This window comes from Vulpes lagopus, chromosome 1 (assembly GCF_018345385.1).
Source record: "Vulpes lagopus strain Blue_001 chromosome 1, ASM1834538v1, whole genome shotgun sequence".
NCBI classification, from domain to species: Eukaryota; Metazoa; Chordata; class Mammalia; order Carnivora; family Canidae; genus Vulpes; species Vulpes lagopus.
The window spans coordinates 168,443,326-168,456,410 of record NC_054824.1 but is presented as its reverse complement, the minus strand read 5'-3'; the positions used below and the strand labels follow the sequence as shown (position 1 = coordinate 168,456,410).

The following is a 13,085-nucleotide window of genomic DNA, read 5'->3' as shown; positions in this document are numbered from 1 at the left end:
GATGTATGTTTAGATTTTTGAGGGAAATGCCGTTTTTTAACGTCTATTTAGCGCTTTTCAGAGTGTTACTACATTCCTTTGTCAAAAGTATTTATAATTCTGAAGATATTAAATATATCCATACTTAAATATTAGTACCAAAGTGCTCAAAGAAAACATAAGCAGACTTTTTTGTTTTTAAATAATTCTCACGTTTGTTTCTAGTGATTAGATAATTCATATCTCTTGTGTCTATTAGTCCTGTTTCCATTTATCTTCCACAGTAACCAGCTTAAGGCTGAGATATGCCACATAAGTTAGAGTCAGCATTAAGTTTAGAGATTGAGTAGAAATTAGGAACCTACTAGTCTTGTGTGAAAGTTGATGCTTTCTAATTCAGGGATGAAAACACCATACGTGCTTTTCCAATGTGCACATCAGACCAGGCTCAGAGGCATTCAGCTCTTGCCCCCTTGGCACCATGAGAGTAGCATTCAGATTTCCGAGGGATTAATCCAGCTGCAGTTCTGTTGTAGTTCATGGTGTTAAAAAGGATCAACAGCTCAAAACTGGCATGACATCTGTTCCACTGTCCTCCTCATCAGTAAATGCTTACTGAGGGTGTGCTAAGATTTGCGCGTTACATGGATGTTTCTCCATCTCTTGTTACATAAAATAAAGCTGAGACAGCACTAATTTAATTAGATTGAAACACCCGATGAATTTCAAGAACATCTCTGATCCCTTCTTTTCCTGCAGTGTACATTAGGTATTGGAATTTTATTTTACTTTATTATGTTTATGATCTGTTAGCCCTCTCTGAATGCTTGTCCTTCCAGAGCAGGAATCCTATCTGTTCTTCATAACATATTTCAACATTTCAGATCACCCAGTGGCCTGTTCTTCTTTGGCCCTTTACGAAGGATCATGACTCACTGACATAGGATAAAATCAAATTGTGCTTCTTTAGTATAATTCTTTAGAATTATTTAGTAATTCGTACTTATCCTACTTTCACTTTCTAGTTATTTCTTGATTTTTTAAAAAAATCTTTCCCTTATCATCTGTTCTCTCTCATTTTTCTGGGGACACCTATAGGAACCCTCTGGGCAAACCGATTCCACCCAGTGTGCCTAAATAGTAATGTCCTGCACCTGGCATAGCAAAGTATGCTTCGAAGAATATCACCTCGCATTTATAAGTGCTTTTCCAAGCATTTCATTATCTACCTAGATTTCCAGAACAATCCAAAAAAAAGAGAGGGAGCTGCTATTGTTATTCTTAGGATACAGACAAGGAAATCACACAGATTTGGTTCAAGTGACATGGTGAACAAGCAACACAGCTGTTGTGATCCCAGCCATGGGTGGCATGGCACAGAAGGTTCCCAGTGACACAGGTTGGCAACCTCCTGCACATACCCTTGGTATTCTGAGTCTTAAATATGGAAGGAAGAAAGAGAACCCCTGAGTCCTGGAATATCTGCCATTGGCCTTGCTCACTGAGGAGCAAATCTAGAAACAGCGTAATTCTGCTTAGGTTCACCCTAGTGTGAGTGGATAACTTTAATCAGGATCTGCTCTTTTCCTCTCTCGGCTTCCCAGAAATAGTATCAGCCATGCATGAACTGTGTGAACATACACAGGTGACACATGAGTGGAGTTTTCAGGTGTAGGATAAAGGCACCAAACCTGTTAATCCTTAGATGATGAACAATTATTCTACAAGCTTTTTTTTTTTTTTAAGCCTGCTCCCTACAAGAAATGTTTTTAAAATTTATTTTTTATTCATTAAAGGCAAGATAGAGAGGAGTACATAAGAGAGCTAAGCTTTGTTTATTTTTCCACTTTATATAAAATTGAAATCAACACCCTCAGGCCCAAATATCATTGGTAATAATCACAGACTTCGTAGGGCTTCTCAAAATTTTGCAGGTTTCAGACTTGCAAGGATATCCTAACTGGGTAAATTTTGAAAACCAAGTTTGTAAATAAATTGACTCTAGATAAAAACAAAACAAATGGCCTTTTTGTAAGTGGCAGTTTCATCCTGAGCATCCCTCAGACGTATGTTCAGGTAGATCATGGAATCAAGGAGAAAGGCTCAGAGAGATGAAGCCCAGCCTAGGTCCTGAGGCAGGCATGTGTGTGGTGCGAGACCAGAGCTGGGATTCTCATTCCAACTGTGTTGCTCTTGCCGCCTTGCCTCCTTACCCCCACACTTCACTGCCCAGGTCCTGCAGAAGTGTGTCATCTTGCACAGGACTCATTATCGTTAACGTTTTTGAGACACCTCCACACAATTATTATTTATGGAAGTGAGAATTTTCCCGTAAAGAAAGCAGACATCCAAATTCCTGTTTCTTTGGAGTTAATAGCATATTGTTGATTGTCATGCCACCAAATGAGTGTGAGATGAGGAACGAATATCTTCTGTGATGCCAGCAATTGCTGGTAAGAAGATTTGACTTTCCCAGATTACCCTCATGTCAAATGTGACATCTCTTTATGTATTATTTTTAACATCCACAATGAAATGTGAAATGGTGTTAACAGAAGCCCAAGGATACCAAAGCTTGAAGATTAGAAATCACTTTTAGGCTGCCCCCCCACCCAGTGGGTTGCTGTATTAATGCTCATTATAGCAAAGCAGAGCAGATGGGCAAACAGACTGATTAGTTATTTATATATATATTTTTTCTTTATGGAGCTTAGATGTTGGCTCTTTCTTTAATAAAAGAAAGGAGTTTTTAGATGTTGCCTTGTCTTGATTTCCCTTTTTAATCAGAGGGAAAAAAGGGGTACTTTGCTCCTGATCTATTAATAATGTGGCTATATCCTTTTCTTAACTGCTGACTTCATAGCTCTCTGTATACCCTTTCAATCAGAATTTGATTTCTCTCCAATCCTCCAAGCTGCATGTGGTACATTCATGTTCTTTCTGGCCTAGGATTTCTTTATGGAGCTTTTCACTTTTAATTCATTTTTTAGAAGTATCTTTCTTGACAAGGAAACTGTCTATAATATTTTTGGCTTTTTCATCCAAAATGAAAAAGACTTTAACTGATTGGTGGAAAGTTAAATTATCCATACTATTATGTCAATAGAAATATTTTCCCATGTTTTTCCTCTTTTGGAAAAAGGTCAGATATCTCTTTGGTTTTTCTCAAACAGAATTTGTATATTTTTTCTTCCTAATTTTATAAGAATAGGGTTTGTTTTTTTAAAAAATATTTTACTTATTTGAGAGAGAGAGGGAGAGCACAAGCAGGGAGAGGGAGAGAAAGGGAAAGCAGACTTCCTGATGAGCAGGGAGCCTGATGCAGGGCTCGATCCCAGGACCCCAGGATCACACCCTGAGCCGAAGGCAGACACTTAACTGACTGAGCCACCCAAGTGCCTCCAAAATAGGTTTTTTTGAGGAAACTATGCTTCCAGTTCAAAAAGTTAAAGAGAAAGACCATCAGCAATCCTACTTTTTTGGAAAAATATATTCAAAGAGAACAAAAATCACTATCTCAAAAAGATATCTGAACTCCCATGTTCATTGCAGCATTATTTGAAAGAGTCAAGGTATGGAAACAACCTAAGTGTCCATTAGTAGATGAATGGATCAAGAAAACGTCACACATACTCTCACACTGGAATATTAGCCTTAAAAAAGAAAGAAATGCTGCCATTTGCAACCACACAGATGAACTAAAGAGCATTATGCTAAGTAAAATAAAGACAAATACTGCGTGGTATCACTTACATGTGCAATCTAAAAATAAAATAAGTCAAACTCAGGAACAGTATAATGGTGGTTGCCAAGGACAGGGGAGTGGGAGTGGGAGAAATAAGGAGAGGTTGGTAGAAGGATACAAACTTTCAGTTACAAGATGAATAAGATCTGAGAATCTAATATAGAACATGGTGACTGTAGTAGATTAACACTGTATCTTATAGTTGCAAGTTGCCACGAGAGTAGAACTTAAGTGTTCTTATGAAAAGAAGGAATGAAGGAAGGGAGGGAAGGAGGAAGAAAGAGAACTATGAGAGGTGCTAGATGTGTTAATTAATTCAGTGGTGGGATCCCTTTCACAGCGTATGTGTTAGATCATCTTTATGGAGCTTGAACACTTGCAGTGTATTTCAGTTTTGTCAATTATAGCTTAATAAAGCAGAAAACAATAAAATACAAATAAAGAGAAATCACTGGCATTGGGGAAAAAGCCACAATAATCTGTAATCTTTTCTTATAAAAGGACAAATGTATCCCATGTATGGAATATGTGTTCATAGAAAGGCAACAGGCTTCGTTGTATATAGAAAAGAACTTTTTAGTGTTATAATGTGGAGTGTTCTCTAACAGTAATTCCTGTAGTGATACTTAAAGCATTACCTAAAGAGCTTGAACAATAGTGTAAGGAGAGGAATTATAAACATGCATGGCTATACATGTTTTAGTCCTCTTTAAAATTTTTGAATTGGACTCGCAAATTTGCAAATGTATTTTATCAAAGGAAAATATCCTATAAAGATGGCCCCAGGGGTGGCTCAGTCGGTCAGGTGTCTGCCTTTAGCTCAGGTCATGATCCCAGGGTCCCACACAGGGGGCTCTCTGCTCTGCGGGGAACCTGCTTCTCCCTCCCTCTGCCTGCCGCTCTGCCTACTTGTGCTCTCTCTGTCTCTTTCTCTCTGTCAAATAAATAAATAAAATCTTTTTTTAAAAGAAAAGAAAAAAATGGTCCCCAGAGTCAGTTAGCATATAGCATTGTGGATGGGGATTATGTCTAATTTCATGGATAATATAACCATACTACCATTTGGGGAGACTTTTACAGAAAACCATAGGCAATTAATTGGATCTCGTGATTTTAAAGGTGACTGATGATCCTATCATATAGATTATTTAGTTTTCTAAAACCATCCTCAGTGGGATTTGGTATTATTAGAAGATGCTATCAGACAGCAAAGAGATACTTCAGCTTAATTCTTAAACTGTGATCTGACTTCGGAAATAGCATGCTGTTAATAACAGTATGTGAAAACGAGACTCCCCTCCACCCAGCTTCATGGTCTTGGCATGTTCATCTGCACCATCAGACTTACCTCTCTGAGTGGTGTGGTTTCAGGAAGTGGTGTGAATAGAGGGTGTGGGTGTTGGCGAAGAGAAGCTGAGCAAAGCCAAAGACAAGATGGAAGCTAAAAAAAAATGCTAGGGTTTCTGTGAGGGATAGGACAGACCAAAGGGAAGTGTTTTGAGCAGATTACCATGGCAGACATTGGGAGTACATTTCTGAGGGTCTGCTCAGTTTGAGGTCTTTGTGGGACTCAAGTCAAAGAATTTTCCATAGAAATGAAACCTTGACATTACACTAGGCTATGAAAGAGAGATATAGTGGAGGGGTGTTTCAAAGATGATTCTTTAGCTGTGGTCAGGCCTTAAGGCTGACCTCTCTTGACATTCCCTCTCTAAAGGCTGAGTCAAGTGCCTGTGGGGTGAACTCACCTTTCTTCCTGGGTTTGACCTGCAGTAGCTGAAATGACACTTGGTGTGAAACTGGTCTTTCTAATGATATCTTCTCTCCAAGTGTTCATACTCTGTGGGAATAGGGAGGAAAACCATATCTTGTTTATCTCTATGTACCCCATGCTTGCCAGACACTTGTTAGTTTACAGTGTTTGTTGATTAAATGAATGGATGATTGGATAATTGTTTATGTGCAGAATCCAGATGATGTAGTAAAAAGCTTTCCCTACTGATCCATGGTTAACTTTATGAAATTAGGTATCTTCTGCCTGTTAAATGACTTCATAAATATAACCTTCAAAATGGGCAACATATTGGGGCACCTGAGTAGCTCAGTTGGTTAATCATCTGAGTCTTGATTTCGGCTCAGGTCATGATCTCTGGGTTGTGAGATGGAGCCCCACATCGAGCCCCACCCTGGGCATAGATCTTGCTTAAGATTCTCTGTCTCCCTCTCCCCCTGCCTCTCCCTGCGGAAAATATTAAGGAAAATATTAAAATTCTGATGAAGTTGTAAGACTTGAAAATACCATTCATTAAATTACTGTTGTATAATCTAGTGTGTGTGTTTTTCAAAAACAATCTACCTAACTAGGATTTGGAGAGAACTCCTATCGACCACTAGTGCCTTTTTAAAAATATAATTAAATGGAAGCTTCCTTCATCATCACTTGAATTGTCTAATCTGCTTATTAACATGCCCCTCACCTTCATGCCTGAATAATAGAGAAGTCCTTCTAAAATTCATTCTAACATGTTTTATATTTGTTAGCCTGCTGCAGTTTGATTTTCTTGTGATTTCAACTTTTAAAATTCAAGTAAGAGTCTTTGATACAAACACAACTTTTAAAATACCGAAGAAACACCGCACCATGCTTTTCAGGGATAGTAGCAAAGGATAATTCACATCTTAGATTCTTACATTAACTTCTTAGGTGGCATGAGGCTGTTAACAGGAATTTGGAAATAAGGAAGAGAAAAGCGAGAGGGACTCCCAGAGAGGAGAATTTGGAAATAAGGAAGAGAAAAGCGAGAGGGACTCCCAGAGAGGAGAGTTGTCAAGTTGCCCCTGGATCCCTTCAAGGGATTTTGTCAGGATGTCCCACTCTCCTTCCCATTTTCACTTTTTTGAAGAGGTGGCAATGGAGTCGGGCAGGCGAGCGGGAGGTTTCCCCTCCCACTTCAGTTTGCTTTTCTGTGGATGTGTGAGCTTATTTCCCCCACATTCCTTTTTGAAAAGTGAGGACTTGGTTCTGGGGGCCACACCTGTTACCTTACGTGGTGATGCTAGAGGCAGGAATGAGTGGGGGCACCGCCTCAGAGAAAGTGCTGGCCTGGAATGCCTGGCAGCCTCAACAACCCTCGGCAGCCTCTTGGTTGGAGAGGAATTCTTCTCCTTTTTCCACCTTTGGAACTGCATCCCATCTCTCATTCTTTTTGTCTCACATGTCAGTGATGTTTCTTCAGAAACCATGATAGGTTGACAGATGGGTTTCTGCACTACTAATTTAATATCTCTCAGAGTGTGCTCAAATTTGCACCAGAGAGACGTCCTCATCTTTAAGTTGGATAAAGTGAGCAAGGCATCCTCTAAGCCCTTCACAAAGCATCAGTGGAGCAGTCCCCTGCCCTGCCCTGTTCCCCCCTCCCACCAAACGAGGGTGAGGACGGATGCACGCGCATGCACGCTCTCACTTGTGCACTTCCACGTCCTATCTGAACTCAGGCAGTTCCTTATGTCTGGATAGTGTTACTGTCCTTTCAGCCATCCAGATTTCTACCAAACTTTTAAGTCTCTACAAAATACTACTTCCTCTTTGAATGCCTGCCTTTGCCCAGTCATGATTTCATCTGTTTTCTGTTTTTGTTTTTTTAAATTTTTTTTTTTTTTAAATTCTAATTGCCACAGATTCCTGTGAAACCTATCATGGCACTCCTATACAACATTGTGTAGATTTTTAAAAAATGCCTCCCTACTGCACATTTCCCCCATCAGGCCCCTGAGCTATATATAGATCAGTATGGATAGACCATCAAATCAAAATATTGTAGCTTTAATGACATTACTGCTAAATGTGTTGTGTGAGTGTGTCCTTCCTATAGCTTTAAAAATATGAACATATGTTAACAAGAGGTTATCCAATCCTGTAGAGAAACTACAAATGTTAACTATCTAGGGAATAAAAAAATCTTCCTTTTAGGTAAAGCTTGACCAACTAACCCTATACTTCCTGTAGTTGATTTGATGGAATCAGTGCTAGAAAATAGTATGAAGAACTATACAAAGATAGGACTAGTGTTACAGCCATAGAGTTGATATTGCAATTTGCATTTGCTTGGCTTCATTTAAGATCATTACCTTTGTTATCTGAGTTTGTTTTTGAGGTTGATTTAGAATTACCTTTCAGTGTTGAGTTAACTTGAAAAATCCCCTTTGCTGAGATTTTACGGCTCAAATGATTAGATTTCTATGTCCACGAGTGTCCTTAGAGCCCTAGGAAGGAGGCCTGCAGCTGTGTTTCAGTTTCTGTAGCACTGTTTCTGAGGCTGAGAAACATCAGTTGTTCACAAAGGGGAGGGGTAAGTAGGGGGATGCAGGTGAGTAGGGGGATGTAGGTGCTAATCCATAGCATCAAGTGCATGACTTGACATTTCTTTTGCTCTGCTTGGGTGTGAGGAGGTAAGGGCCTGTACTACAGTGGGAGGGATGGAGAAAAAGGAGAGGGAAGATATCCAAAGGAAACATCTAGAGACTGGAATAAATTGTCTACAAGATTGGAATGGCTGGAAAAGGATGATAAGGGAATGAAATAAATAAAAAGCAAACGCTGAGAATTTGGGGGGTGATCTTGGATGGGGTGAGGAATGTATATTTACCTAAGTTAACTAGAGTTATCAATCCTTTGTGGTTTATCCATAAATTCTCTTTCAGTCTTTATTAGTGGCCCAATAGAGATACAAAGGCTCTGATAAGAGGTGGGCAATTGCCTTGTTTTCTCTTGACTTTCCTGCATCTTTTCAAACCTTAAAGCATTCAGCTAGCTAAGCAGAAAATGGACAAAAATAAGTTTGAATCCTTGCCCCCATCTCCTTCCTTTATCTTCCAAAACACTGTCACCCCAGGTAAAATAAAATATGGAGTTCCTTACAGAACCCACTAGAAATTATATAAATTAGCCCGTATTTCAGCCTGAGGAGGAAGGCCACTTCCTCCTGGAAAAAAACGAGGATCTGAGAAGAGCTGGCTTGGCTTGCAAGGCAGGAGGGGGAAGATGGAGAATTTTTCCCCAGTTTCTTGAGCTGGTGATATCATGGATGTCCTTTATCTTACTCTGAAGGCTTTTGAGATTCCAGAACATTAGCAAACATACATGCACTGTATGTATAGCAAAGAGTAGTGTTCAAATATATATTTGAACAAACAAGTATGCGTTTTTTGTTACCTCCTTCAAAAAGTTCAGCCATGTGTTGTGCAGGGGGCATGCCTTTGGTCCTGCTCTTTGAGTGAGAATCAGAAGAAAATGGGCCATGTTGCCATTTCCTCCTTCAGCACCAGTTGCTCCCCCAGTATTGGGGGGAGGGGTCACCGGAATCCTAGTGCATTGCTGATCACACACAGCACAACGACACATGGAGATATAGGTTTGTTTTCCCTCATTCTCATCTCTCTCTTTCTGTCCTTTCAGGTGCACACATCTTGACCAACTCAGCAGGAAGGTGGATTTTCTTTGGGTTTAAAGAAAAAAAAAATGTCCCTGTGTCTGTAGAGATGATTTGCAGTTCAGCCCGGCTGAAGCTGACCGAATGAGACTATGGGCTGTGCCTCTGCCAAGCATGTTGCCACTGTTCAAAATGAAGAGGAAGCCCAGAAAGGGAAGAACTACCAGAACGGAGATGTGTTTGGTGGTGAGTGCCATTGAACTTTAATCTTGACCTGTTGACCCAGGCCTTTCACTTTCTCTGGAGTGAATATTTGTAGTGTTAATGGTGTTACATTTTTTGGGGGGCTGCTGGTAATGGGCTGATGAGATATGGCTAGAAATCAATGCAGATATTTTCCGTGGGGGCAATTTTCATAATAATTTATACATAGAGGATTTTGAGGAGCATTATGGAGGTTTTATATAGAAACTAGCATTTAAATCAAGTTTTAAATAACTAGTAGGACTTAAATAGTGCATAGGACAAGCAGCCACACACAGAGGTTCAAAAGTGGAGTGAATAAGGATTTGTAAATGATAAGTAAGGTGTTTTTTTAGGGTTGATAGTTACTTTTCATGTGAATTATAAACTTTCAGGTTAAAAAAATACAAATACAATGAATTTAATAATCATCTTTTAACTTATGATGATTCAAAGTGACTTCAGACTATCCAGTGCAAAGATTACAACCTGCCAACCCATGGCCACATCTGGCTTGCAAATAATATTTTCTTTGGCTCCCAGAGAATTATGAAATAAAAAGCCAGGCAGCATTTAAAAATCAGGATGCTTCACATAAAACCCCAAATTGCTTCAGAAAATCTGGCAACACCAAGTCTGCATTCTCTGAAGCAACATTCAGTGGGTTGAGGTAGCAGTGGTCCCTTGCGTCAGTCAGGCTGTGGCCTCCAGGGAACCACTGAGCCTACCCTGGAAAGTTCATCAAGTCCCGTTCACTCATGAATGTTACCTACCTGGCCACTTACAGACTTTTGAGTTTGACCGGTCATGAGTTTGTTCCTTAGAAGATCAGGTGTTGCTCTGGTGCCACATGGCTATGAGTTAGCCCAAAGTTCCAGTTAGGAAGCTAGATATAGCCATTCTGCTGAATTCCTTGAATAGTAATAACCCACTACTTGGCCCATGCCTGGCACTCCTGTTGGTAAAAGTACTTCTCCTTTGCTAAATAACCACACTGAAATAATGTTTACATGTAAACAACTGAAGCGGCTTTGTCTAGTCGCTGTCCAATAATCCTCCTGCATTTTGGTCCATCGTAATGGTTGTGTCCATCCTTGGTAGAGAATTGGGATGCTGTGGGAAGACTCATGCTCTGCTAAAAGGGAGCTAGTATATATGAGAGGAGGATTTTGTGTTGTGTCATTTCAAGGAAACGTATGTGTTGCCTGGAACAAATTTGCTTCTGGCGGTGACTGCCTAGAAAATTCAGGACTGTGGCGAAGAGTCACATGTGAGCATCTAAATAAAACTCAAATTCAGATCACTGAGACCAGTTTCTGGGAAAAGAGTTCATTGGAACTAGAATCATTCTGTCACCCTCAAACACTTCACTTTTAAGAGACTGTAATCTAATATAGAGGATTTGTTCAAACTAACTTCTACGTGATACTCTGTTGTCATTATCGTTTTTGTAACAAGACTACCATTAATGGAGCTGCCACCATATGTCAAACCTGCAGAAACATTTACATTCATTTTTATGGTGAATTTTCACAACAATCCTGTGAAGGATGTGCCATCCCAGTTTTACATATTTGGAAGCTGAAGCACAGAGAGATGAACTGGTCCCAGGTTGGCCGGCTATGAAGCCACAGACTCAGGTCTCTCTGACTCTTCCAGAATCCATGTTGCTTTGTCGGTGTCATTGCCTGGTGCCCTGGTGACTCCCATTGGTCACTCATTCTTCAATGCAAAAAGGTATTGACTGGCCTGTACTTGGTATGCCAAGACCTTTTGCTAAATGCCGGGGAGGGCACAGAGGTAAATAATATGTAAACCTCCCTTTCTAGGACTTAATAAGAGGATGAGGAAATGTTATAAAGCAGAATAAGCCAATTACCAGGAAAGGAAAAGACATACATCATAGGTAAGAGTTAGGGGGATGGAGAGGCTGTCTTAAAAGGTGGGACCAGAGCAGATTTCTCACAGAGGTGACATCTGAAACTGGCCTTAGGGAACCCGAAGAATCTAAACTTGGATGAAGGGTACAGGGAGGAACTAAAAAAAGAAAGGCTAGAGGTAATGTGAGACTTACTCGAGAATTATAGATGATCCAGTTTCAATGAAATATAAAATTTAAGTGAGAGAGAATTGTCTAGAAAACTAAGTTAGGGTTAAATTATAGAGAACTTTGAATACCAAATTACAATCTTTAGAAAGATAGACTGTAAGAGCCAAAAATCAGTGATATTCGGCATATTGTATTTATATGCTGCCCAGCAATGAGGCCACCTAACTATCCAGCTGGTAATTTAGTTTCAGCTTTTATAGGCGAGGAGACTGTTATCCTAAAGTACCATATGTATTTGGCAAATGTTGGCATCTAATAAAGGAGCCTTGTATTAGTCACCTATCGCTGGGTATTGGACAACCTTAAGATCTCAATGGCATTCAACAATGAGCGTGTCTTTCTTGATCACGAGTTGGTGAGTCAGCTGGAGTGGCTCTGCTCCATGTCTCTCTCTCATCTCCCTCCTGGGACCAGTGAGCTGCAGGAGGGGGCATGGTGGGGGGAGGTGGCATGCTCTTATTTTGCGGAAGGGTAAAAGTGCAAGCGATGCACAAGATGCCTCTTAACCTTGGGCTTATTGCTGGCACAGCATCACTTGCACCCACATTTTACTAGCCAAATCAAGTCACATGAATGTGCTCAAAGGCGGGAGAAACACATCTGACGGCCATGCATTCGTCATAAGGGTGTGGATGCAGAGAAGGGTGAAGAATGACGACTAACAATTGAGTACACCCCCAGTCTGCCCAGTCATTGCTGGCTGCAGGGCTCCATGCCATTTGTGCCATCGAGTGCAGTCTGTTAGCTCTTTTTCAGTCTCCCAATACTTATACTGAAGTTTTATTCACTCCATCATTCATCATCTTGTTACTCTTTCTCACATAAACATTTGCGGGTTTGTGGCATGGTGTTAGATAAAGCAGACAAGGAGGGCCAGAGTTTCTTGAACCCATCAAGGGAGATATTTTTTGATAGTCCCCCAGGGTTCTCGGGGCAGAATTGTCAGTGCAGCGTGAACAACAGTGCCATTATCTAGATGTTACTGAATGCTAGAGTTTGTATATCTGCGTTTCTCCACTTGCATTTTAGTTTGCAGGCAGAGCAAGTGTTCAGAATCCTAGCATGATCACAGATGGTTGCAGGTGACTAAGCAGATTTGGCTCACTTTTAACCACTTGATATCTCTGTCACCCATTGTTTCAGTAACTTATTACCTCATAACAAAGAACTCCACAACTAGTGGCTTAAAACAAGTACTGATTTATTATTTATCACAATTCTGTGAGGTGCCTAGGGTTATCTGCCGTTTTTGTCTGGGCTCAACCAAATAGCAGCATTTAGTTAGGAGCTCAGCGGGGCTCAAGCAACCAAGATGACTCTTTCCAGCTAGAAAGTCAAACCAAGGTTCTCTTTCCAGCTAGAAAGTCAAACTTTTCACGAGGTGGTTGGTTTTTAAGAGAGGAAGTAGAAACTGTCAGGCCTAAGAAGACCTACCTTTGAAAGTCTAAGAATGTCAGTTTTGCTCATCCTGTTGGTAAAAGCAAGTTTCAAGACCATCCCAGAGTCAAGAGAGCTAGAGGTCTCCATCTGTTGAGTCTAAGGAATTGTTGGGAACCATCTTTGGAGACTCGTTACCTCA

The 13,085-nt window shown here is 40.4% G+C and overlaps 1 protein-coding gene across 2 annotated transcripts in view; it reads left to right on the top strand.

The window, feature by feature from the left end:
- Positions 1-13,085, top strand: part of C1H1orf21 (chromosome 1 C1orf21 homolog) — a 219,491-nt gene that overhangs the window by 67,480 nt on the left and 138,926 nt on the right. For both annotated transcript variants that reach the window (XM_041755340.1, XM_041755349.1), the window contains exon 2: positions 9,180-9,399. In XM_041755340.1, the coding sequence (XP_041611274.1) occupies positions 9,306-9,399 (94 nt within the window). In that variant the 5' untranslated portion in view covers positions 9,180-9,305. The remainder of the gene's footprint in view (positions 1-9,179; positions 9,400-13,085) is intronic.